Genomic DNA, 24461 nt, shown 5'->3' with positions numbered 1-24461 from the left:
TATATATATATATATATATATATATATGTGTGTGTGTGTGTGTGTGTGTGTGTGTGTGTGTGTGTGTGTGTGATTAACATATTTTTTGCGCATAATATTTTTGATAACCAACTTTTTAAAATAGCAAATTGTAATGATTTACAATGTATGATATATTCATATAAAAACATTTTATGCTTAAATGTGTCAGGTTTATTTTTACAAAACACGCACAGACGTATAACCTCGTTGCTTCCTGCCAACGTTTATGATTTTCTGCTTCAAAATGAATACAGATTTTTCTATTTTGTATGGTCAACAGATATTATGTAAACATTTGATTATAAACTCATTATTTCAAATACAGTAGTGACTTCGTTGGTACTAATATCACATACAAAACGTAATTAGAACAATGGACATGATTTGTCGTTATTTGACAGCTAGGTATCATCATATATGCATCATTATATATATATATATATATATATATATATATATATATATATATATATATATATATATATATATATATAAAGTTAAAATACACGATGTGTCATAAAATGATTTTTCGTGGAAATAAAATGCAGTGAAAGACAATCTAGAATAAACAAATTATCTGAAGGAAACCGGTCAATTTATTGTTTGTTTTTCTTTCTTCTGTATTTAACTTGTCTATTCTGTTGTCTTTTATAACATAGATAGATAGTACTCAAATAAATTAAATGTTTTTATAGATCATTATCAGTGGCTTCACGCTCTTAGCGATCGTCAGACGACCTAATAACACGTTTCGTGTAAAATGTTATATTATGATATTCTTATTTCCTTTCCTAAAGTAAACAAACAATAATATGGGCCCGTTATTTAAAGTGCTTTTAGGCCGTCTAACGATCGCTAAGGGCGCGAAACTATTAGTAATGACTTATTTTTAAAAGAACATATAATTATTCAAGTAGTATAATGCCATGCTTGCGAAGACACCGAGACCTAAAAAATGATCTAAAAACGACATGGTCTCTGAAAAAAATAAACATTATACCGGTTGTGATAGGAGAAACTGGGTTAATAAAAAAGAATCTTCATAAATACTTAGAAGCAATCCCTGGAAGACCAAGCTGTAAGGAAATACAGATAGCAGCCATAAAGGGAACAGCATCTATTCTTAAAAGAGCCCTCGGATATAAATTTAAATCATAACAGAATCAAGTGTTAGCTCCAGGAGGGAGCCCCTTGATTTCTTAATACTTACTGAAGTAAAATAAATAAAAAAAAAAAAAAAGCACTGTATATATGGAAGATGGAAAATGAAAACCAAAATTTGTTTATGTTCAGTGGTTATTCAAATTAGTAATTTCGGGGAAAGTCTTAAATGCGAAACGTAGATAAACATAAAAACAAGTGTTGCTTTTTCTTATCACTAATTACGCATCTTGGTATGCACCTGGCTTTGAAATAGTATGAAAACTTCAATGATTGTCCGAACGGATCTTTTCAGAAATTATAATGCGTGGTCAATAAATACAAATGTATGCATGCATTAAAACAGCTATATATATATATATATATATATATATATATATATATATATATATATATATACAATCACTATTATTTTTAATGTCTGCAGAGTTTAAAATGACAACATAGCAGTGAAAACTGTTATAGTAATTTCATCTCACTAACATGTTTCGGCTGAATAAATCGCTCCATTGAAACAATAAGTATATAGTTGCATACATATTTATATGAAGATATATGTATATACATATACGTTCATATGCATTTATATGTGTGCATCATGCGTATCTATACACATACTTGCATGCATGCATATATATATATATATATATATATATATATATATATATATATATATATATATATATATATAGGTGTAAATAAAATTGCACTTACCCTTTGAATGACTAGGGCTTGACCAACGTCCTTCCCTCCTTGCAAACGGATTCCCCATGGGGTGGAAAAAGAGTCCCTATACAGATGTACCTGCAGCTGGGACATGTTTAATTCTTAGTCCATAACATAAACCCAACAGTCAAAGGGGGAAAAGAGGCGATTTTTGCCTCTAGGTGGATAAAAAGTCGAAGCTAGTGGCGAACTCGGCTCCGGCTGAAGTCTGAATCGGGACTCGTGCTCGTGTTGTCAGTTGAGTGCTACCACCAACCAAAACGAGGCAGTCGAAAAACGGGCCTCTGTATGTTTTTATTTTATTTTATTGTTTTACTCTTTTTTTTTCTGAATAAAAGAGTATCTATGGGGGAGGGAGGGAGGATGAATAAAAAGGAAACCGTAAATGCAAACGCTCGTTCAGTGGAATCAGTTGGAGAATGAAAAGAAAGAAGTTACTAGTTAAGAAATAAAAGAAACTTTCTGTGCCGTTTGAGAAAAGAGACTGCAGAGGTGGTGTCGGTAGTGGAGGTGGAGGTGTTAACACAAAATGGCGTCGATGGCGATATACGCCGTGATGCTTATCGGCACGCGAGTGTTTCTAGTCAGTCACATGTATACGTCTGTGTGGTGGATATTTGTGCACAAAACCTGGGCAAGTGGATGAGGTAGGTGAGTAGAACGCTGCCAGAATCCCAGCAATAGCAAAAATAGTTGAAGGTGAAGGCTTAGAATGAAAAGGTAAACGTTTCGGGTGAGGTCGTGGAGAGTGGATGCGTTTAAGGCGAGGTACGCAGAAGAGACGGGCGGGTGAAAAAAGCATGATAAGTATATCGAGGTAGATTCTGGCCAGCAAGGTGAATCGAAAAGTCAGTCAAACTTTCTATTGCGTTACCATTTTTTTATTTACTCAATGGAGTACGTCGAAGGAGAGATGATAATAATGATAATAACAGTAATAAGAATTAAATGTGTTTATAATACGTGATTAAACAGAAAATTAATTATTATTTTTTATTCTTATTTTTTGGAATCTTCGGACTATTGCTCTCATCTTGTGTTATTTTTACAACGTTTCATTCGATGTAGCCTTCGACCTTCTCCAAATGTATCTTGTACAACTCAAGAATATTTCTGCGAACTCGGGATTTAGACGGAATTTCGAATGAACCCCTTTATTTATTTCACGAGGGGTAGCATGCTCTCGTTCCTTCAGCCATGATTGGATAGGGTCCTAAGTAATCCGCAATTGTATTTTCTTTTGAACCTTCAACCTTAAATTACGTCTAAATTTCCAAGTTCGACAGAAACACTCCCGAGTTCGATAAGATACACCTGAAAAAGGTCGGAGGTTACATCGATCGAAACGTTGTGAAAATCACACTCAAGATGAGAACAGTATACGTTTCTGAATTTTTAGATGAGGATTGGTTATTCGTATTCCTCAGCCATGACTGGGTAGAGGTCCTAAGCAATTCGCAATTGTATTTTTCAGTCGCCCACACTGACGATTGAACCTTCAAAAGAATATCACTTTTTTACCATTGATTTTTTCAAGTACTCTAACCACTGCGCCACGAGTCCTTGTCCGCAATGTGGGCGACCGAAAAATACAATTGCGAATTACTTAGGGCCTCTATCCTGTAATGGCAGACAGAACAAGAGCACGCTACCTCTGTAAATAAAGGATTCCGCTCGAAATACCGTCCAAATTCCCGAGTTCGACAGAAACATTCCCGAGTTCGATAAGATACACCTGAAGAAGGTCGAAGATTACAGCGACCAAAACGTTGTGAAAATGACACTCAAGATGAGAACAGTAGTCCGAAGAAGCCAAATAATACGAATAACCAATCTCCGTCTAAAAAATTCAGAAATGTTATTATTTTTAATTATTTCTTGGAGAGTAAAAAGTGAACATTGAACATTCGAAACTCGACGCTTCTTTTTTCTCCCTTATTTTGTGCTTTTAATTTTCATATTTCATGAGCGATATTTCTGATAGAGGATGAAGAATTGCTGCTTTCTGAGTTAGCTATTGTTTTCAGTGGGTTGTATGTGGAGATTTTCTAATCCTCTCGTAGTATTAATCATTGTTCAACTGTCAATATATCCAGCCCATTAACAAATAGCCTCGGGTGGCTTTTAATCATGACGAGTAGAGACTCCTGCGTAAAAAAGAGAAATAATTGTACTCACTAGGAGTTCTCACTGGTCACTCGTAAGAACAGGCGATGTACTCTAGAGTATGATAAGTCTCTCAGCTTCTTGTTTCAAACACTGTCGCAAATCACAGCGTTTTCGACTATGCCTACTGGAGAGAACTTGAATGCCTACTAGTCACTATCCTTGTGTGTCTAAGGTTTCTCTGTGCACGGGTTTGTCAGAACAACCTGGCATGAGGATACTTTTTCCTAGAATGAAACCCTGACCAAATATTAAAAAAATGACACAGTATTCGCTGCCCAAATAAGATCTCCTCACTATGGCTATCTTATATTAGCTTTTTACGAGGAATGATGCACCTTCTCCAAATGATGTTACCTCCAGTAACAGCACGAAGCTCGATACTCCACCAGACTAGATAAATTCTTGTCCTGGAATCCAGTAAGACAAAGAGACCAAAATGAACGATATACTACAAGATATGAAAATAATTAATTGGGAAGAGGAACATTATGTTCTAAATTTCTTTACTTACTCAGTGTTTGGGAAATAAAGAACTTAAATGGAACATTCGAATATCTATATATTATAGAGTTCAGTAGTAGTGGGCCCCTTGATTGCTGAGAACTTCAACTGAAGTAAAATAAAACAAAACCGATTACCATTGAATTCTAGCTGATAACAGCCGGTGGCTTTCTCTAGAATTTGAATGGCAATACGCCCCTTTGGAATTTCAGTGCTCACTGTGCTCTCCCACTGTTATAGACGTGGTAGCGTTTGCATACGTGTGCCGTTTGTTATCATTGCCGTCCGTTGTATAGTTACATCTTCTCTTTGATTCTAATTTCTTCGAGTTTTTTCCAGGTTTTTCAGGACTGTTTATATTGTTCCTATAATTGCTGGTGTTGTAGTGATTTTCCATATTCCTTTCAGTTTTCGGGCAAGCTATGCATTTGCTTTATTTTTCTGTCTTTTCAATTTTACCCTATGGTTTGCTGGAAAGGCGAAATCTGCAATCTGGCAGTTCTTTCCTTCTTGCTAACTATGATGGCATTTGGTCTCCTTGCTTGGATGAATTTATCTGTCTGTACCTCCATGTGCTGAAGGATTTTGTGGTTTTCGGTATCCTGTACTGTTTCTCGGTTTGCGTCTGTACTATTTATCTGCATGTTCAAATTGCAATCTTTTACATACTTTCCAGTGTACTGCTTTCCCCATGCAATTATGTATGTTCTTGTATATTAGGGGGGGGGCTAGTTTGCAGCATTCACTTGTACAGTGATCAACCGTTTCGTCTTTTTGTCCACAGAGTCCAGATTTACTGTTTTCCTTGGTTTTATGTATTTTAACTTTAATGTAGTTAGTTCTAATGGTATTGCCCTGTGCAGTACTGTTTATTTTTTTAAATGCCCTTTGCTTAGCCATATTCACGTCTTTTCGTGATTCTCTTCTCTTGGTATTCGCACGAATCATCCATGTCGTATGGTGATGGTAGCTTCCTTCAGTCTTGATAGACTATAGATACCCACTGTAAGGGTGCCTGCGCGTGAAATTTTTTGTAGCAAGAGTTGTGTAATCGCCAACTATCCCTCTCTTGAGTCGGCGTTGTTAAATACCAATGGCAAGTAGAGATTCACGACGATTGGAAACAAATGCCGAGATAAGTGGAGAGCACATACAGCACCTAGAATTCCGAAATGGTCACTCATCTGGTACTAGCCAGGCTCAACGTTGCTTAACTTTGGTGATCTGATGAGAACTGGTATGTCAATGTGATCATGCCGTATATACTCATCCATGTAGTTGTTTTGCTTCCCACTTTTCTTTTCTTTTTTCATTCCGGTTTCGCGGTTTCCTGTATTGTCTGTTTTAAGAGAAGAAATCTTTCGAGACTGAGGCAATTTTAATGTTTTGTTATTATCCAGAGTACCCCTTTTTTGGGAGGGGGGCTAAATTTTCATCACATTAGAAACCGACCGGGTTATCTGTACTTTCACTTAACAAATTAATAAAAGAAAAACATATTGTAAAATTTGAATTTAACATGAAAATACTATTTTAAAAAATAGCACGATAACATAAGTGCATAAGTGCCACTTTAGGTACTCCTTGGGCGTTGAGTTCCATGGCGACCAGCATAATTATTTAATGGTCGCTCCCTTAGCCCCCCTCCTAGTCAAGGCTAATGCATGCGCACGTAACATTTTTTTTATTTACTGACGTTGGCTTAGTAACTAAACGATTTATTGATAATTAAACGGTGCGATGATCAGTCTTTTTATGTTATGAGTTATGTATTTTTCCAGATCTATTTTGTGCCTTCCACTCACTCTTCTGTATTTACCAAATCTCTTTCTCCTTCGTTCCTTTTCATACAGAGTTGGTCAATATAATCTTTCGGGTGTGGTGTGCTGTGGATAATCATTAGTTTCCCCATCTTTTGGTTAATATGCCTAAAATCGTCTTTGATCGACCCTATGAATGGTCCAGAGTGTCTAATTAGCGATACCGCCCAGGTGTTTATGCCTTTAACTAGATTTCTACCATATAGTTTTGTTTCTAAGAGTTTCTATGATTTTCTCGTGTACTTTTTCAATCTTCTTTTTCATTTCTGTAGATTTGATGGTGTCTGCTGCTAGAACTCACAAATATTTGTAAGTATCATATTTGCCAAATGTCCTCATTTTTTTCATGCCGTCTGATGTCTCCGGCTTTTCTATTTCATCTATAGCAGTGTATATTTCTCTATTTCATCTATAGCAGTGTATATTTTTCTATTTCATCTATAGCAGTGTATATTTCTCTATTTCATCTATAGCAGTGTATATTTCTCTATTTCATCTATAGCAGTGTATATTTCTCTATTTCATCTATAGCAGTGTATATTTCTCTATTTCATCTATAGCAGTGTATATTTCTCTATTTCATCTATAGCAGTGCATATTTCTCTATTTCATCTATAGCAGTGCATATTTCTCTATTTCATCTATAGCAGTGTATATTTCTCTATTTCATCTATAGCAGTGTATATTTCTCTATTTCATCTATAGCAGTGCATATTTCTCTATTTCATCTATAGCAGTGTATATTTCTCTATTTCATCTATAGCAGTGCATATTTCTCTATTTCATCTATAGCAGTGCATATTTCTCTATTTCATCTATAGCAGTGTATATTTTTCTATTTCATCTATAGCAGTGTATATTTTTCTATTTCATCTATAGCAGTGTATATTTCTCTATTTCATCTATAGCAGTGTATATTTCTCTATTTCATCTATAGCAGTGCATATTTCTCTATTTCATCTATAGCAGTGTATATTTCTCTATTTCATCTATAGCAGTGTATATTTCTCTATTTCATCTATAGCAGTGTATATTTCTCTATTTCATCTATAGCAGTGTATATTTCTCTATTTCATCTATAGCAGTGTATATTTCTCTATTTCATCTATAGCAGTGCATATTTCTCTATTTCATCTATAGCAGTGTATATTTTTCTATTTCATCTATAGCAGTGTATATTTCTCTATTTCATCTATAGCAGTGTATATTTCTCTATTTCATCTATAGCAGTGTATATTTTTCTATTTCATCTATAGCAGTGTATATTTTTCTATTTCATCTATAGCAGTGTATATTTTTCTATTTCATCTATAGCAGTGTATATTTCTCTATTTCATCTATAGCAGTGCATATTTCTCTATTTCATCTATAGCAGTGTATATTTTTCTATTTCATCTATAGCAGTGTATATTTCTCTATTTCATCTATAGCAGTGCATATTTCTCTATTTCATCTATAGCAGTGTATATTTTTCTATTTCATCTATAGCAGTGTATATTTTTCTATTTCATCTATAGCAGTGTATATTTCTCTATTTCATCTATAGCAGTGCATATTTCTCTATTTCATCTATAGCAGTGTATATTTTTCTATTTCATCTATAGCAGTGTATATTTCTCTATTTCATCTATAGCAGTGTATATTTCTCTATTTCATCTATAGCAGTGTATATTTTTCTATTTCATCTATAGCAGTGTATATTTCTCTATTTCATCTATAGCAGTGTATATTTTTCTATTTCATCTATAGCAGTGTATATTTCTCTATTTCATCTATAGCAGTGTATATTTCTCTATTTCATCTATAGCAGTGTATATTTCTCTATTTCATCTATAGCAGTGTATATTTCTCTATTTCATCTATAGCAGTGTATATTTTTCTATTTCATCTATAGCAGTGTATATTTCTCTATTTCATCTATAGCAGTGTATATTTTTCTATTTCATCTATAGCAGTGTATATTTTTCTCTTTCATCTATAGCAGTGTATATTTCTCTATTTCATCTATAGCAGTGCATATTTCTCTATTTCATCTATAGCAGTGTATATTTTTCTATTTCATCTATAGCAGTGTATATTTCTCTATTTCATCTATAGCAGTGTATATTTTTCTATTTCATCTATAGCAGTGTATATTTCTCTATTTCATCTATAGCAGTGTATATTTCTCTATTTCATCTATAGCAGTGTATATTTCTCTATTTCATCTATAGCAGTGTATATTTTTCTATTTCATCTATAGCAGTGTATATTTCTCTATTTCATATATAGCAGTGCATATTTCTCTATTTCATCTATAGCAGTGTATATTTTTCTATTTCATCTATAGCAGTGTATATTTCTCTATTTCATCTATAGCAGTGTATATTTCTCTATTTCATCTATAGCAGTGTATATTTCTCTATTTCATCTATAGCAGTGTATATTTCTCTATTTCATCTATAGCAGTGTATATTTCTCTATTTCAGTTCCATTTGAATGTCTTGGGCGAATATGCTGGTTGTGCTTATCAGCTTTTCTGGTTTCTTTTTGCTTTTTTAGTAAATAGCTTCAGATCGCTCATATATATATAAGGTAATTTATTCTTTTTCTGTCGTCAAATTTGTATCCGGCATTATATCTCTTAAGTATGTAGTTGAGTGACATCATGGCTATAATAAACACTAGTCATAATAGAGAATCTCCCTGGAAAATGCCTTTCTGCGTTCTTATGTCAATCTAGTGTTAGTTCCAATGTCCATGTTCCCATTGCTTTATTTATCGGGTATCTTGCAGATCCGTAAACATTCAAGTATTCATGCTTGATGGATTCTATCATATGCCTTCTTTTAGTCGATCCATGCCATGGCTATGTTCTTTTTCCTGCTTTTTACCTCCTTCGGAATTTTTTTATTTTGGGCTGGAAGATCGTGCGTCCCTCTTTTTCCTTTCCGGCATCCATTGTGTTTCTCATCAATTAGTCCACGATTGTTAAGGGATTTTGAGATCTGTTCTCTCAGTTGCGCCGTTAAAATTTTCTACATGGTTGGTAAGCAGGATATTGGTTTGCAGTTGCTTGGGACCGTCGCTTTTTTTGAGTGTCCTTTTATATCAAAGTAAATTCTTCCTTTAGTTATCTATTCTGATACATCTGTTTCAGTTTTGCGTTAGTCTTACATGTAGGGTCATGAATTTCTTAAACCAGTACGTATGTATTTCATCGCCGCCTGGCGTTTTCTAGTTTGCTATTTTCCCTATGGTTATTTTAAGCCTTTCTCCGGAAATTTCCATTTTTGTTCCTTCTTCAATTTCTCTAAGTTCTTCTTCATGTTTTTCAATTATTTGGCATTTCTGTTGTGGTCAGAAGGCGGTTCCCAGAAGTGTTTTGTTTTTGTCTGGTCCGGGTGGTCGGTATTCTTTCCCGTTTACGTTTTGATAGAACTGTTTTTCATTGTTTTCAAATGGCCTTGTTTTGTTTGTATTGTTCCGATTCGTCTCTGTATCGCCTTACTCTTGCTCCTTTTGTTGCTATCTACTATTTTAGTTCTTCATGTTCCTTATTTAGTCTTTCCTTATGACACAGATTTCCCCTCTTCCATCGCTTCCTGTTCTCTATCCTTCTATTAACCATTTTAGCATCTGTCTAAAGTTTATTGGTTTGAGTTTCCTGTCGTATTTCCCAGTCGGGCTTTGTCGACCTTTTCTTTTGGCCAGCTTTTGTTTCTATGTTTAGTTTTATATATATATGTATATATATATATATATATATATATATATATATATATATATGTATATATATATATGTGTGTGTGTGTGTGTGTGTGTGTGTGTGTGTGTGTGTGTGTGTGTGTGTGTGTATTGTTTTAACAAAAACCAAGATTTCAAAGAATGGGTTGATAACAAATAGTGTATTTCATCGTTAGTTACAAGTGTTTCAAGACTATTCGGACAAGTTCAAACATTATGTCGTTTGAAAATTCTCACAAGAACAACCTTTCTTCAGACTTATTGAATAAAAAACACTTTAACAATAAAACATTATGGAAAACATTTCCCTTATAAGGAAAAGAAAACAAGCGAAAATATTTTACCTATATCGCATCCTTGCAAAGTATTTTTTTAAAGATTTATATATTTACCTATTTTCGTATCTCCATTTCAAAAAACGTTTCCAACAAAATATCATACAATGTTACCACTAATTACCTATGCCCATTTAATATGTTTTATTTATACTATTTCATCGATTTCTTAAATTAAATTTCTTTATTTCTTTATTCAATTTAAATTATTTTTTCTAATCCAGACTAATCAACTAAGTTATATTGTTGTGATTCTATGTTAGTTTCGTATCTGAAATTTGGTTTGTTTATTTACAAAAATATCGGCTAACCTATTTATGTGATTTAAGAAAAAATTTTGTTTAAAACTTATTCAATAAGGAAAGAAAGTTTAACATTACTTTATACTTAGTTCATTCTCATTCTTCATTTAAAATTAATTTATTTTTTATTTTATTTTCTTTCGTCCCTTCTTATTAAGATTTACGATTATCGGATATTTTAGATGTAGAAAGGGAGGTGACTCTGTACGTTCGAAATTTTAAAGGTTTAGTTGAATTATAAGTTACCAAAATCCTAATATGTATCCATAACGATGAAAGGGAAGTAACTCAAGCCGTTCGATGTTTCTAGGTTTGGTAAATTCCTAATATGCATTTATGATTTATTCATTAATTTAACAAATCCAATTAAAACTGGGCTAACCCATTCAAAATATAAGTTTGTAATGCATATTTTAACCATGATACTGATTTTATTACCAAAGATTTAACCTACGTTTGCCATCCAACCATAATTTTCTGAGGTTATGCGTAGTTTTAATACAAAAATATCAATCCGGGAATTAAGTTCTTAAATACTTATCTAATAATAATACATATCCCATTAATAAGTATTCTGATAATAAATGTATTCTTTAGCTCCACGTACGTTTTACTCCAATGAAAGTGGGGTTTCACTTTGGTTTTTTGGATTTAATCATTTTAAAACAAGCGTATTATTTAAAAGGCTGGGATTTTTCAAGTTTTACTGATCTAAAAACAGTATCAATTAATCCTCATTCTTTAATTACTAATATATTTTTTGTTGACTTCATATTGATCATTTTTGTTATGCTATTTTATTGATCTAGAAAAGGTATCAACTATTTCACTATCAATATGACTAAAATTGTGTTCCCAGTTTTGAAACAATATTGCTAATCTTTGTTAATCCTTTTTATAGATCTAAATTTCTTACCTAATAATCCGTTGTCTTTATTTCTAAAAATGTGTTTCTATTATTATATTAGATTCCAGATTTGCTTGCTAAATTTGAATCATTCATCACATCTAATTTACATCATTCTTAGTTATTTAACTCTATATTAACTTTGGCTTTACACTCAAGAACCTTTATTTTTCCCAGAATGTTTTTCTCTCAGCTACATTTAAGACATGATAGCAAAAATTTATTCCTGCAAAGACATGCCTGTATAGCATCCAGCCTTTTATTTAATATTTCTTCTTTAGAATTCACTATGTAGAAGGCTTCCAGTAAACACAGGTTGCGCCTTTTTGATATCCCAGGTCTATACTTACTACCCTTATCAACTATTGACCATTTCAATTCAAAACCTTTGTTTTTATCAAGCTCCCTGACCGAATCACCTAATGCAGTTTTGTTTCTCTTTTTATTTCCAATGTTGATTCTTGTCTCAAGACCTCTTCTATCATTAACACCTTCTCTATTAGTTTCATTCTCCGGTTCATTTGTGAAGGATACAAAATGGTTTCTGTATCTTTCCTTAGAGACGCACTCTGTGGCTCCAAGATATACCTTCTTAATATTATCGGCCTTAATCTCACATTTGTACACTATTTCTGAGGTTAAGCATTTGCCACCCAATGGACAATTGCCAGGTATTCTGCAGTTACATTTTCTCTCTAAAACACGTTCATCCGATGATACTGGCTTATTATTATCACTTATTTTGCTTATTTTCCTATTATTATAGCTTATTATATTATTGGCTTAAGTTGGCAGAGGTGGAGAAAGATAGTTTTACTGAGTTCCTATTAATTATTTTGCTTAATCTATTCTCAGGTGGGAAATTTTTATCAATTATTCTGTAAAATTCCTTAGGTATATTGTTTTGGATATGCTCGCTATACGGCGGATTAAACCAAACCTGTTTCTTGCGTCTGTCTCTCTTATTCCTAGTACACACCTCATCATTACCTGTTTCACTGCTATTATTACTCTCCCTGTTTTCATTCCTTTGATCCTTATAAGTGTATCCTTTATTAATCTTCGGTTTTTTTCTTGGTCTCATTGCCATGTTGTACGATATTGTGCAGTTAGGTTTGCTACTCTTAATGTTTGCACTCCTCTCGTATTCTATTTTACCATGGTATCCCGATCTAAGAAGAGCTTCATTGTAATATTTTTTGTTCTTATCAAAAAGACTCTCATTCTTTGAAAGCTCAGATATCCTTTTAGAAACGTTAGGGATAAGCGCCTTCTTCATACACTTAGGATGATTCGATTGATAATCAATATAGAATATATTTTGGTTAGGTATGTGAAACGGTTCATATGTGTTATCATTTAGATTAAAAGTAATGTCTAGAAAGTTTACTTTTTTGTAATTGCTGTCTACTGTTATTTCTAATCCCATTTCATTAAAAAAACTTTTGATATTTTCCCTCGTTTTTTCAGTAATTCGGTCGCTGGAATTAACTATAAATAGAGCGTTATACCTATATAGCCTCCCATTTAAACCAGGTATTTTTGTTTATCTCCCTTAGTAAGTACAAGCCTACCAAGCCAGTAACCTACGCTGAATCCGGGAACCCATTGTGATGTCAAAATAGACCTCTCTAGCTGTTCTTGTCCACAGCTCCCTGTTATATCTGATTAAGGGTTTTCTAGCTATTTTTTTAAATATTTTTTGGTCACGTCCGTTTCCTCTTCAGCTAATTTAATTGCTTTCTCGAACAGTATAGGGGAAATTGAAGGGTAATACACATCTATGTCAAGCATAATAGATTTACTTTTTTGAATTTTTGGGGAATCTATCGAACCACTTAATTACTTCACCCGAAGAAATCCAGAGATTATGTTTTATTTTGGATTTTAAGGTTGGCATAATTCTGTCTAGTATCTTTTTACTGATATTACCTATGTCAGATGCACACGGTGTAATTAGTCTAATACTGGGTTTATTATTGAAGTTCGGTTTGTGGTCCTTCAATAAAAACCGAGGGTTAAGTGGAGTATAAACTTCTATTTTATTCTGAATATTCATTTTCTCACAAATTTTAAGTGCTAACAAATTAATTCTATAGAGATCCTCTTCATTTGCTTTTTATATTTATTGTTAAGAATGAGATTTTTGTATGTTTGAAAATTCATACTGTAAATGTTCATAGTTTTATCCGCTGGAACCATAATGTTTGGATTGTCCACTATTTTTTTTTAAGTCTTATTAATGATTTTTAATACTTTTTAATATGTTTAAATACTCATGGTTTTTTTTAAACTTTGAAACCTTTTACCATATTTATTTAGTCCAGCTCGAAAAGTTCCTAGGATTGCAACTGTGGTGGGCAAATTCTGGTTTTAATCTGGTAAAGTTTACAATAGTTACTGCTGTTTTCCTCCGTAGGATTTCCATCTGAACCTTTATGCGAAGCGGCGGCGTTGTTGTTATCCTCAGTATTTTTCATGGTGTGGCGATAGACCTTCCATCTAATTCGTTTAGTAAACTCTTTAACCGCCTGGATCATGTTTATTGTGTATTGCTTGTGTCCTGGAATTGCTATATTCTTTGGCGAGAAAATGATTTCCTCTTTTGAGAACATATTGTTTTTATTGCTGTATGATTCAGCTCACAATAAGGAGCAGTATAGTCTTATTTGTAGTATTCCGAATTTTACTGGGTTTATATAATTCAGTAATCGTCCAAATACCAATAAATTTTAAGCCAAAAAGATATGACTTTAAACTGTAAGCTACAAAATTGTCATATTTCATAATTGAGCATTCATATATTGTTTTAACAAAAACTAACACTTCAAAGAATGGGTTGATAGCAACAAATATTGTAATTTCATCGTTAGTTACAAACATTGTTTTTTGAAAATTTTCAAACATTGTTGCTTGAAAATTATTGACTTATTGAATAAAACACTTTAACAATAAAACATTATGGAAAACATTTCCCTTATAAGGAAAATAAAACAAGTGAAATATTTTACCTATATCGCATCCTTCAAAGTATTTTTTTTAAAGATTTATATATTTACCTATTTTCGTATCTTCATTTAAAAAAAAAATTAGTATATTATAAAAATGATCTTGCCTGTTAGCGGAACGGTCTCTACCAAACTACTCTCGCATATTTTGATCTGCGAACTTGAAACTTGATATATAAGAAATTCGGACCTGTGGAACAAAATCTATTTGGTTTTTAACCATAAAAATAGCTGCTAAGGGGTCCAAATTGAAAAATTGGAAGTTGGCAAGCATAGGTCGACATAATGTCTATACTCTACGCATGCGAAAATATACATTAATACGTTTAACTGCGTTAATTTGTCGAGTTTATATGCTTATGTCGTTAGCTCAGATAGTATCGATTGTCACTAAAGAGTTAAATGCTGTGATTTCGATTGTAGCTGATCGCACCCACATCATATATCTCTTTTTATATTTTAAAGTCAGTATTTTATGTCGGATACAATATAATAATCAAGAGAGAATTGGTTCTATAATAATAAATACGAAATTTGCATATATTAAAATGTTATATTATAGCGTATTTTACGATCGCTCAAAGACAGGCAACCTGCTAATTATAATTACTATTAAGAAGACAAATGTTACATGCAGACCGGAACTAACAACTGGATAACAACATCTAACTGAGATAAGAACACAGCGAGGCAGTTTCTTGGTAAACTCGCTATTTCCATCACTGTTTATATTAGTCCTGATGCCATTTAACTTGGGAAATGTGATGATAAAGACACAGAATAGTGATTAAGCCACCTAATGTGTACGGATGATCTAAAGCTACTTACAAAAAGCAAGAAAGAACTGGGAAAACTGATAAACACAACCAAAATATTTAGCCGTAACACTGAACTGGAATTTGGAATAGAAAAAAGTGGGCATACTAAAGATGAAAAGAGGAAAATTAGAGACTGCAGAGAGCATGTAACTACTCAACAAAGAGGAGATTAGGGTGCTTGATGGACATGAGATTTACATATGTTTGGGAGTTCTGGGAGAAAAAAAAAACATCAAACCTATAAAAATGAATAAGAACTTTGGAAAATAGTAACTGAGAAGAACGAAAAACTCTTTGAAACAAAATCATGTAGAAATCTAATTAGTAGAAATCTAATTGAAGAAATAAATACCTAGGCAGCGTCACTAATAAGATACACTTGACCATTCATAGGATGGATCAAAGAATTGCTTAGACATATTGAGACTAGGAAACTAACGACCATACACAATGCACTACACCCGAAAGGTGATACTTATCGACTCTACATGGAAAGAAGCGAACGGGAAGGGGACTAATAACTTTAGAAGATTGCGTAGAAGACAGAAGAAAATACTTGGATAAGTACATAACTCGGAACCAGAAATATCTATCATGGTAGCAAGAGACACTGCTAAGATGAACAATTTGGGAAACGGCAAAACTGGAACAAAAATACAAGAAATGAAAAGCGAGAACAGAAAGAGCTACATGGACGATTTATTAGAATGATTAGAGAAGAGAATCATCTGGACATGGCTAAGAAAAAGACACATGGACAGAGAAACAGAATTCACACTGACAACTGCACTGAACAACACTTAAAATTAACCACATGAAAGCTAAAATAGATAAAATTCAGAAAGACAGTAAATGTAGACTTTGCGGACAAAGAGACGAAACGGTATACCACATAATAAGTGAATGCAGCAAAATTAGCCAAAAAAGATTACAAGAACAGACGCAATTGCGTGAGAAAACAGTACACTGAAGACTCTACCAATAGTTGCACTTCGAACATGTCGACAAATGTTACAAACTCAAGCAGTATTGAAAAATGAAAACCATATCTTTTGGGACATGGAGATACAAACAGATAAACCTATTCAGGCAAGAATACCGGGCGTTACAATAATTAAGAAGGAAAAATATTGCCAAATTGTAGATTTTGCCGTCTCAGCAGACAACAGGGTAAAAACCATAGAAACAGAACTATAATACCTACGGACACTAGTGTTTCATCTTTACAGAATCATTAGTGCAGGAAGTTAGAATTAACGCTAGTCGTGAGATTCGAGTCCTGCAACAAAGCCATCTCAGTATCCCTTTTTATGGAACATAATCGCAGGGCTACTGTCAACATCAACGATGTTCAAGGGAAATTAAACATTTATAAAGGCATAAACGTTATTAAATGTCGATCTACAGTGATCGAGCGACTGAGAAGTCGCGATCTCGCACGTAGGCCAACTGACCAACTTTTTTTACAGACAGTGCTCAGCTGTTAAAAAACATGCTTATATATATATATATATATATATATATATATATATATATATATATATATATATATATATATATATAATGTTTAGAAAGTGTGAGAGAATATTTAATTATATATTCTCTCACACTTTCTGAACATTCTATTACTGATTGCTCGCTAGGTTAGCTTGTCGAGGTGACGTCGTCCTTTCGAATATATAAATTCCTACTGGTGAGACGTCGGCTTTGGTTAAAGCTGGTTTGATACCTCGTCCCTTGTTCGATATGAGGTAGGTTCTTTCTACTGTCCGATCTATGCCGCGGATTGCTTGATCTGTGTAAGTTAATAGACATTCTTGTTTGTGTGGCGTGTTTCCTCAGTTGGTAGAGTGTTCGCCTAGCATTCAAGAGGCTCGGGTTTCAAATCCTGAGACTGGATGTGTCTAACTGATGAGCCTAAATGAGGACGAAACTTGAGCCTTGGACTTCCGGTTTGTTGGCTTTCTTGGCTATATATATGAAAACTGTAGCTCTTTAAAAAACGCTAAGATCGCGGGGGAAAAATAACAGCGTTGTTAATATCGCTAAATGAACACCAACAGCAAATCTTATATATATATATATATATATATATATATATATATATATATATATATATATATATATATATATCGTCTCGACAAGTGACGCGGCCATCCAACCAGTCCAGTCAATAACCCAAGCCGATGTCTCACAAGTAGGAGTTTTTAACTCGAAAGGACGACGCCATCCAGCAATGCTAACCAAACGAGCAACTTATAATAAGATTTTCAGAATGTGAGAGATTGTATATAATGAATTCCACAGCCAAACAACGTCGCAGCTCACAAGAGCCATGACAGTCAACGAATTGGAAGTCCAAGACTCAAGTTTCGCCCTCATTTGGGCTCATCAGTTAGACACATCCGAACTCAAGATTCGAAACCCGAGCCTCTTGCATATATATATATATATATATATATATATATATATATATATATATATATATATATTAAGATTAATATCAAATTCTTAACCACAGACACATGTGTTTTATCTTTTTCGCCAATGTAGAGAATGGTTAATCTACCGGTCGCTCTATTCGAAACTCTCATAACAAAATCAACAGTTTGATTTTTACTCTGAATTCTTAGAACGATGCGCCGACCAAACCAACCATGTTGAAGGAAGAGAAATAAGATGTATTTATGTCTAAGTAACGGAACACACATGTTTAAGGCTGTTCAACGACACTTTGATTGGAAGTTTATAAATAAAAGCGAGCGTAGCATTTTCTTTGCTGTTTGTGTGTGTCAACTGACAAATTAGATATGTGTAATTATCAGTATAAGATGTACTGATGGTCGGTCAGTCAGGCTTCAGTTTGAAATAGGATTTCTTTATTCTGTTACGTTTAAACTTGAGTATCATTCTGATCGCTGAACTGTCAAATTATGTGGAAACAGAAACACACCTTCTTGGAAGGCGTCTTTCTGTGTTCGGTAGGTTCTTTTTCAAAACAGTTTCTTCGTTCCTATGGAAACCTTTTACACGCAGTAAACCAAACGTTTAAACCAAAAAGAAAAAAAGTTCTTTTTCCGTTTCCTGGGTTACTTAAAATATGTAACTCCGTGCCAATTCGCTAATCAGATCTCCATTTTAAGTCAAGTATTTTTTTGAAATGCAATCTATGCATTGTTTTATTAGTTTCCAAAATATTTTGCAATCCAAAAAAAAAAAACAAAAAAAAAAACGAATTCTTGCGGAATAGAAAAAAAAATGATATTCCATTCGGAGATCATTTTGGCGTCATCACGTTGAGACACCTGTTCTCTTTAGATTGCCGAAGTTAAGAGACATTGAAGCTGATTTTTATTTAATCCCCCTCGGAGGCAGTTAAATACAGGGTGTTTCAAAAGTCTTGGGAACATAACGATTTTTAATAACTCAAAAACTATTAGGAGTTGAAAAATGAAATTGGTACCGTTGGAAAGGTTAAAGTTTCAAGTTTTGTGGGGAATCTTCAAAGTTGCTCAATATGAGCACCATTCGTCACACGGCAGACATCTAGTCGATAGTCCATTTCCTGCCAAACGCGTTCCAGCATCTTGACGTCAATGGTTTCCACAACTGCCGTTACTCGAGCCTTTAGTTCGTCAATATCTCTTGGAAGGGGCGGCACATAGACTTGTTGATTGACAAAGCCCCAAAGGAAAAAGTCACACGGGGTAAGATCTGGAGACCTAGGAGGCCATGGCATGAGAACGTCATCACCTCGCCCAGATCTCCCAATCCATTTACCAGGCAGCCTTGTGTTAAGAAACTGCCTCACTCTAAGACTCCAGTGTGGTGGTGCACCATCTTGTTAAAAAATGAAGTCATCAGATTCTGCTTCTTCCAACTGAGCCATTAACCAGTCTTCCAGCATGTTGAGATAAGATTTACCAGTGATAGTTGCCTCTTCAAAGAAGAACGGTCCATAGACACCTTTCTTGGAAATTGCACAAAACACGTTCACTTTTGGTGAATCTCGCTCGTGCTCAAGAAGTTCATGAGGATTCTCAGTACCCCATATGCGAGTGTTATGCTTGTTAACTTTGCCATTCAGATGGAAGGTAGCCTCATCGCTAAAAACAAGCCGATCATCAAAGCCGTTATCTTCCAACTTCTCTTGCATTGCAATGCAAAACTCACAGCGAAGTGGCTTATAAGTGTCCTTCAACCTTTGGACCAACTTGAGCTTTTACGGTACTATTTGCAGTCGTTTCCTTAAGACACGCCAGACAGTTGCTGGAGCAAGCTGAAGTTCCCTGCTGGTTCTTCTCACTGATTTACAGGGGCTCCGCTGAAAGGCTGCCCGAACTTGCTCAACTGCATCTTCTGAAGTTAAAGGGCGACCTGTTCGCTTACTTGGGCACAAACACCCATCTTTCACAAATTTAGCATGCCATCTGACAATGGATTTCCTTTCAGGGGCTTCTTTTTGAAATTTCCTGCAAAATGCACGCTGAACACATGTCCACGATTCAGTCTTTGCAAATTGGAGGACGCAAAATGCCTTGTCTTGTTTAGAGAACGCCATTACTGCACCTGGAAAGATAAGACGAAAATCATTAGTATGACCAAAAACTTGATTAAGTAAGCTTTAAAATGGCACCAGTTTCATTTTTCTACCTGGAATAGTTCATGAGATATACGCATTTGTAATGTTCCCAAGACTTTTGAAACACCCTGTATAAGGTCGGCGTTTAATGTGGGGAAAATCAAGCTCTCTAAAAGATGTGCTCTGGATTATGACAGTGATAAAAAATCGCCTCAATCGAGAAGGACCACTTTTCGCCGACCGAGGGCCAAAACAAACGTTACAGGTGTTACACTTTGATCCTAGCTTGAGCTTGGTCATTACCAGACAGCTAGCTATTATAGGATACCAGGCGCTGTACGTAGGAGGATGTGGCTAACTTTTTTGAAAAATAACTGCAAAACTAACATGATTAAAAATCATCTCGCCTGAGAGATATGCACATTGGATTACCAGCCAAAAAATACGTCACCGACAATCAGTCCGACAGTGACTCTTATTTCTGTCGGGCATAAGTATGGTTCTGTGCAGGTCTAGGAGATTCACTCTCCCAAGCTTTTTCTTCACTTTTTGAGAAGGGTTTCGTTTATTGCTAATCGCCTTAGCCGCTTCTGCTAGAGAATGCTAGTTGGGATACTCAGATTTTTTCAGACCTAGTGGGATGAGTTTTTTTCTAGTGCGATGAGTTTTGAAATTTCAATTTTCAGACATAGTTCGATTTTTTTTTTTTTTACAAGGTGGTCACCTCTTATCAAGGCCCGGAAGCCACTCAGGGATAAGGGTTATTGTAAGTACAGTACGTTAGTGTGGATATTTAATAAAGTGTCTACTTAAGGGGGCGGTTCATCAGGAATTTGTTTACGTTGAACTTGAAGACATCCGAGTTGTAGTCAGGAGGGAAGCAGGCAGACGGAACAGAGTTCCACAGGCGTGCAGTTCTAAGAAATAAGCTTTGTTCATGGAATCTACGTTTTGATTTAGGCATAGATAAAGAGTGGGGAATGTTTTTGATAGTGGATTCAGCTAGACGGGTGTTTTTCGTAAAAGATTTGCGAGGGGAGGCAGACATTGGAGTTCAGACGAGCATATGCCATGGAAATAACGATAAAACAAAGATAGGCTCGCAACGTCTCTTCTGTGGGAGAGAGGTTGCAGGGAAGAGAAAAGGGCATCCCCCACTAAGCCACGAAGTCTATTTTGTACTCTGTCAAGGCAGGATAGGCTGTTTTTAGCAGCTCCTGCCCAGATATGTCAGCAGTATTCCACCCTTGGACGTACTTGGCTTTTATATAGATAGAGAATTGCATCAGTAGTGAGATATCTTCTGGAGCGGTAGAAGGATCCCACCATCTTTCCAGCGACCTTGGCAACAGACTTGATGTACGTGTTCCATTTCAGATCAGGAGTGAAGGTCAAGCCCAGAAGCTTGTCAAAACATGGGGCTTCTCTTGGACGAGCGCCATCCATTTCAATTGATGCCAGATGGGGATCAGAGCGTTGATGATGTAAAGATAGGAGCTTGGTCTTAGATGCATTAAAAGTAACTAGCCACGTCTTCCCCCACAGAACCACTCGTTCGAGATCAGAGGAGAGAGAATCAGAGAGACCTTTGTCATTTACGGCCTTTGATGTGTTGCCGTAGATGGTCGTGTCATCAGCATAGATGTCAACGAATGATTTAAGTATGTGTTTTGGGAGATCATTGATGTAGAGCAGGAAGAGAGTTGGGCCCAGGATGGACCCTTAAGGGACTCCAGCATTAATACTGCAGGCCTCTGATTTTTGTCCATCAACCACTACTCTTATGAGCCTATCAGAGAGAAATTATTTAATGATAGAGAGAATATTTCCAGTTATACCGTAGCAGGAAATCTTGTGAAGTAGGCCTTTATGCCATACCTTGTCGAAGGCCTTTGATATGTCAAGAACAATTGCCCTGGAAAGGAAGCCGTTGTCAAGAGATTCACTAATCCTATGTGATATAACCGTTAGCACATCTGTGGTAGATCTTGCAGAACGGAAACCATATTGCGTGTCACTAAGAAGGTTATTTCTGCTGAGGTGGTTGACTATTTCTCTATTTAATATGGATTCCAGCAACTTACTCATGACACACAGGAGACTTCTTGGTCTGTACTGAGAGGGAGATGACTTATCACCTGAGTTCTTAAATACATGGCAAACTGATGAGGCTGTCCAGGGTGTTGGAAAGCACTTCTTAAGGCAACGCTTAAACAGTTTCGTAAGTCTGAGAGCAAGTTCTGGTTGAAGCTTTTTTAACACTATAATTGGGATGCCGTCAGGGCCAGTAGCTTTACTGGAATCAAGGTTCTTGATTAGCTTAACGACCTCATGCACAGATATTTGTATGTTACCTAGCATGTTGTGTGTTATAGGGAGAAATATGGGGAGTTGATGGCCTTCGTCGCATAGGGTAGAATTAGCTGCAAAGTTCTTGGCAAATAGTTTGGCCTTGTCTGAAGCTGACGAGATGACCTCTGGTCCGTTGATAATGGTTGGGATAGAACGCACACTTCTGTTCAGGATCCTATTTGCTATTTGCCAAAACTGGTGGGAACCAAGCCGCTGATCAGCTACTTTGGATTTAACAGACTGGGCATATAGCTTTCTTGCATTTTTTATTACTCTTTTATAGTTCCTGAAAGCAGCTTTAGTCTCAGTGCATCTATTACGTTGGTAGCTATGGAAAAAGTGATTTCTGTGCGTGATGGCAGAAGCACATTCTGGGGAGAACCATGGATGGCTGGTAGGTTTTTGTTGGAATTTTTTAGATGGTATGAATCGGTCTATGCCTACAATTAACCATTCGGTCAGGTCTGATACTATAGAGGACACATTCTTTTTAAACATGGAATGCACAGGTAGATCAGATATAAATAAATGTACGGAAGCTATCCCAGTCAGCCATGGAGTATCGGTATACTGTACGGTGGAGGGGTACATCTGGGGACTTATTACATTTCATTTTTATCTTAACTGATACGACGGAGTTGTCGGAGGATTCTAGAGGAGAAAGAACGGAACATGAACATAGCTCAGGGGAAGTTGAGAGAAAAAGGTCTAGGCGGCTTGCATGTTGACCTGTAGTATCGAGCACACGGATGAGCTCGCGAACAATCTGGGTAAGGTCATAAGCAATTGCAAAATCATGACAGAACCTCCCCTCATCGTCCGTCTTATTTGAGTGGGTCAACCATTCCACGTTATGGAGGTTGAAGTCACCACAGATGTGGATGTTAGCCGAGGGATATGCAGACAGGATGTGGTCTATTTTCTCAGATATGCTCTTAAAGATAGTAACTCCGCCGATAAAGGGCAAATATAAATGCAGTGGTGTAAGCAAGTGCAACCCAGAAGCACATATAAGGTAAATTAGGATCTTCTCTAAAGATATACCTTCCACATGGGAAGCCATCTTTAATGTAGGTACATATTCCATGCCCATGGCGATCTTGGGGGTCAGATTTAGATGTTAAGTTAGAGTATCCGTTAATTATGAACTCATCTAGGGAAGTGGTCGGCCCTATTCCAGTTTCGCTTAGAAAGAATATGTCCGGTGTCGTCTCCTGTAATTGGGTTTCAACCTCTGGAAGGTTGGAACGTAGACCCCTGATGTTGGAGAAGGAGACATGGTAGTATGGGGTCTACGTTGGAAGATGAGGTTCTAGGTTTATTCGAGTTTTTTATTTCTGGAGATGTTTCATGTTTAGGTTTTGGGATTTGTGGAACAGGTCGGCATACTTGGTTAGAGCAGTACAGAGGGAAAGTAAGAGAGAAAAAGACAGGAATTTTTTTTCTTCTTCTAGTGCGATGGGTTTTTTTACTGACCGGGCCTTGAATCTAACTTTCTTAATAGGAGCTAAACAAATTCACAAACGACTGTGGAACGCTTATGAATTTAATATACCCTAAAAACTTTCTCCTTCAGAGGAAGCCGATTCGACTTGATCAGGGTGCGTGCCGCGCCCAAATCAAACCGCCATTCTCTTTGTCTTTCCCTTTTTATGACATATAGACCATTTAGGGGTATTTATGGGTATTGGAAATAATTTATTGAAAACTAGCAGGGATTGTTTCTTGGCGTTATCCGGGATATGATATAGAAGAATGATTGAACTATTAACAATATATTCCTAAAATATTTTAGGTGTTAGAGTGGAGGACCCTTGTGTGTTAAGTTTTTTTGTGTTTATACATAATCTGAACTGAACCAAACCCACTTTTGCCAAACTAAACCTGAAGCTTATGTTATGGTTAATTCAGGGTTCGATTTTCAAATTTTGCTTCAGTACCAAAAGTATTTTGAAAGTAAGAAAAAAAAATTCTAATTACGAAAACCAGTTTGTTATTCATGTGTTTCCATGATATGAAAATTGTGGAAAATA

General features: G+C 35.4%; 1 protein-coding gene across 3 annotated transcripts in view; it reads right to left on the bottom strand.

Annotated features, from left to right (window-relative positions):
• Positions 1 to 2432, bottom strand: part of LOC145243494 (uncharacterized) — a 318659-nt gene extending 316227 nt beyond the window's left edge. For 2 of the 3 annotated variants that reach the window (XM_080106438.1, XM_080106439.1), the window contains exon 1: positions 1897 to 2371. In XM_080106438.1, coding sequence (XP_079962564.1) covers positions 1897 to 2001 — 105 coding nt within the window. In that variant the 5' untranslated portion in view covers positions 2002 to 2371. Of the gene's footprint in view, positions 1 to 1896 lie in introns of all 3 variants that reach the window. The other variant, XM_080106440.1, reaches the window with a different exon arrangement.
• Between the last annotated feature and the right edge of the window lie 22029 nt (positions 2433 to 24461).

Source organism: Euprymna scolopes, chromosome 22 (genome assembly GCF_053919585.1).
Source record: "Euprymna scolopes isolate OS-2025 chromosome 22, ASM5391958v1, whole genome shotgun sequence".
Classification (NCBI taxonomy): Eukaryota; Metazoa; Mollusca; class Cephalopoda; order Sepiida; family Sepiolidae; genus Euprymna; species Euprymna scolopes.
The sequence above is the reverse complement of the archived record's forward strand: the minus strand, read 5'-3'. Positions and strand labels throughout refer to the sequence as shown.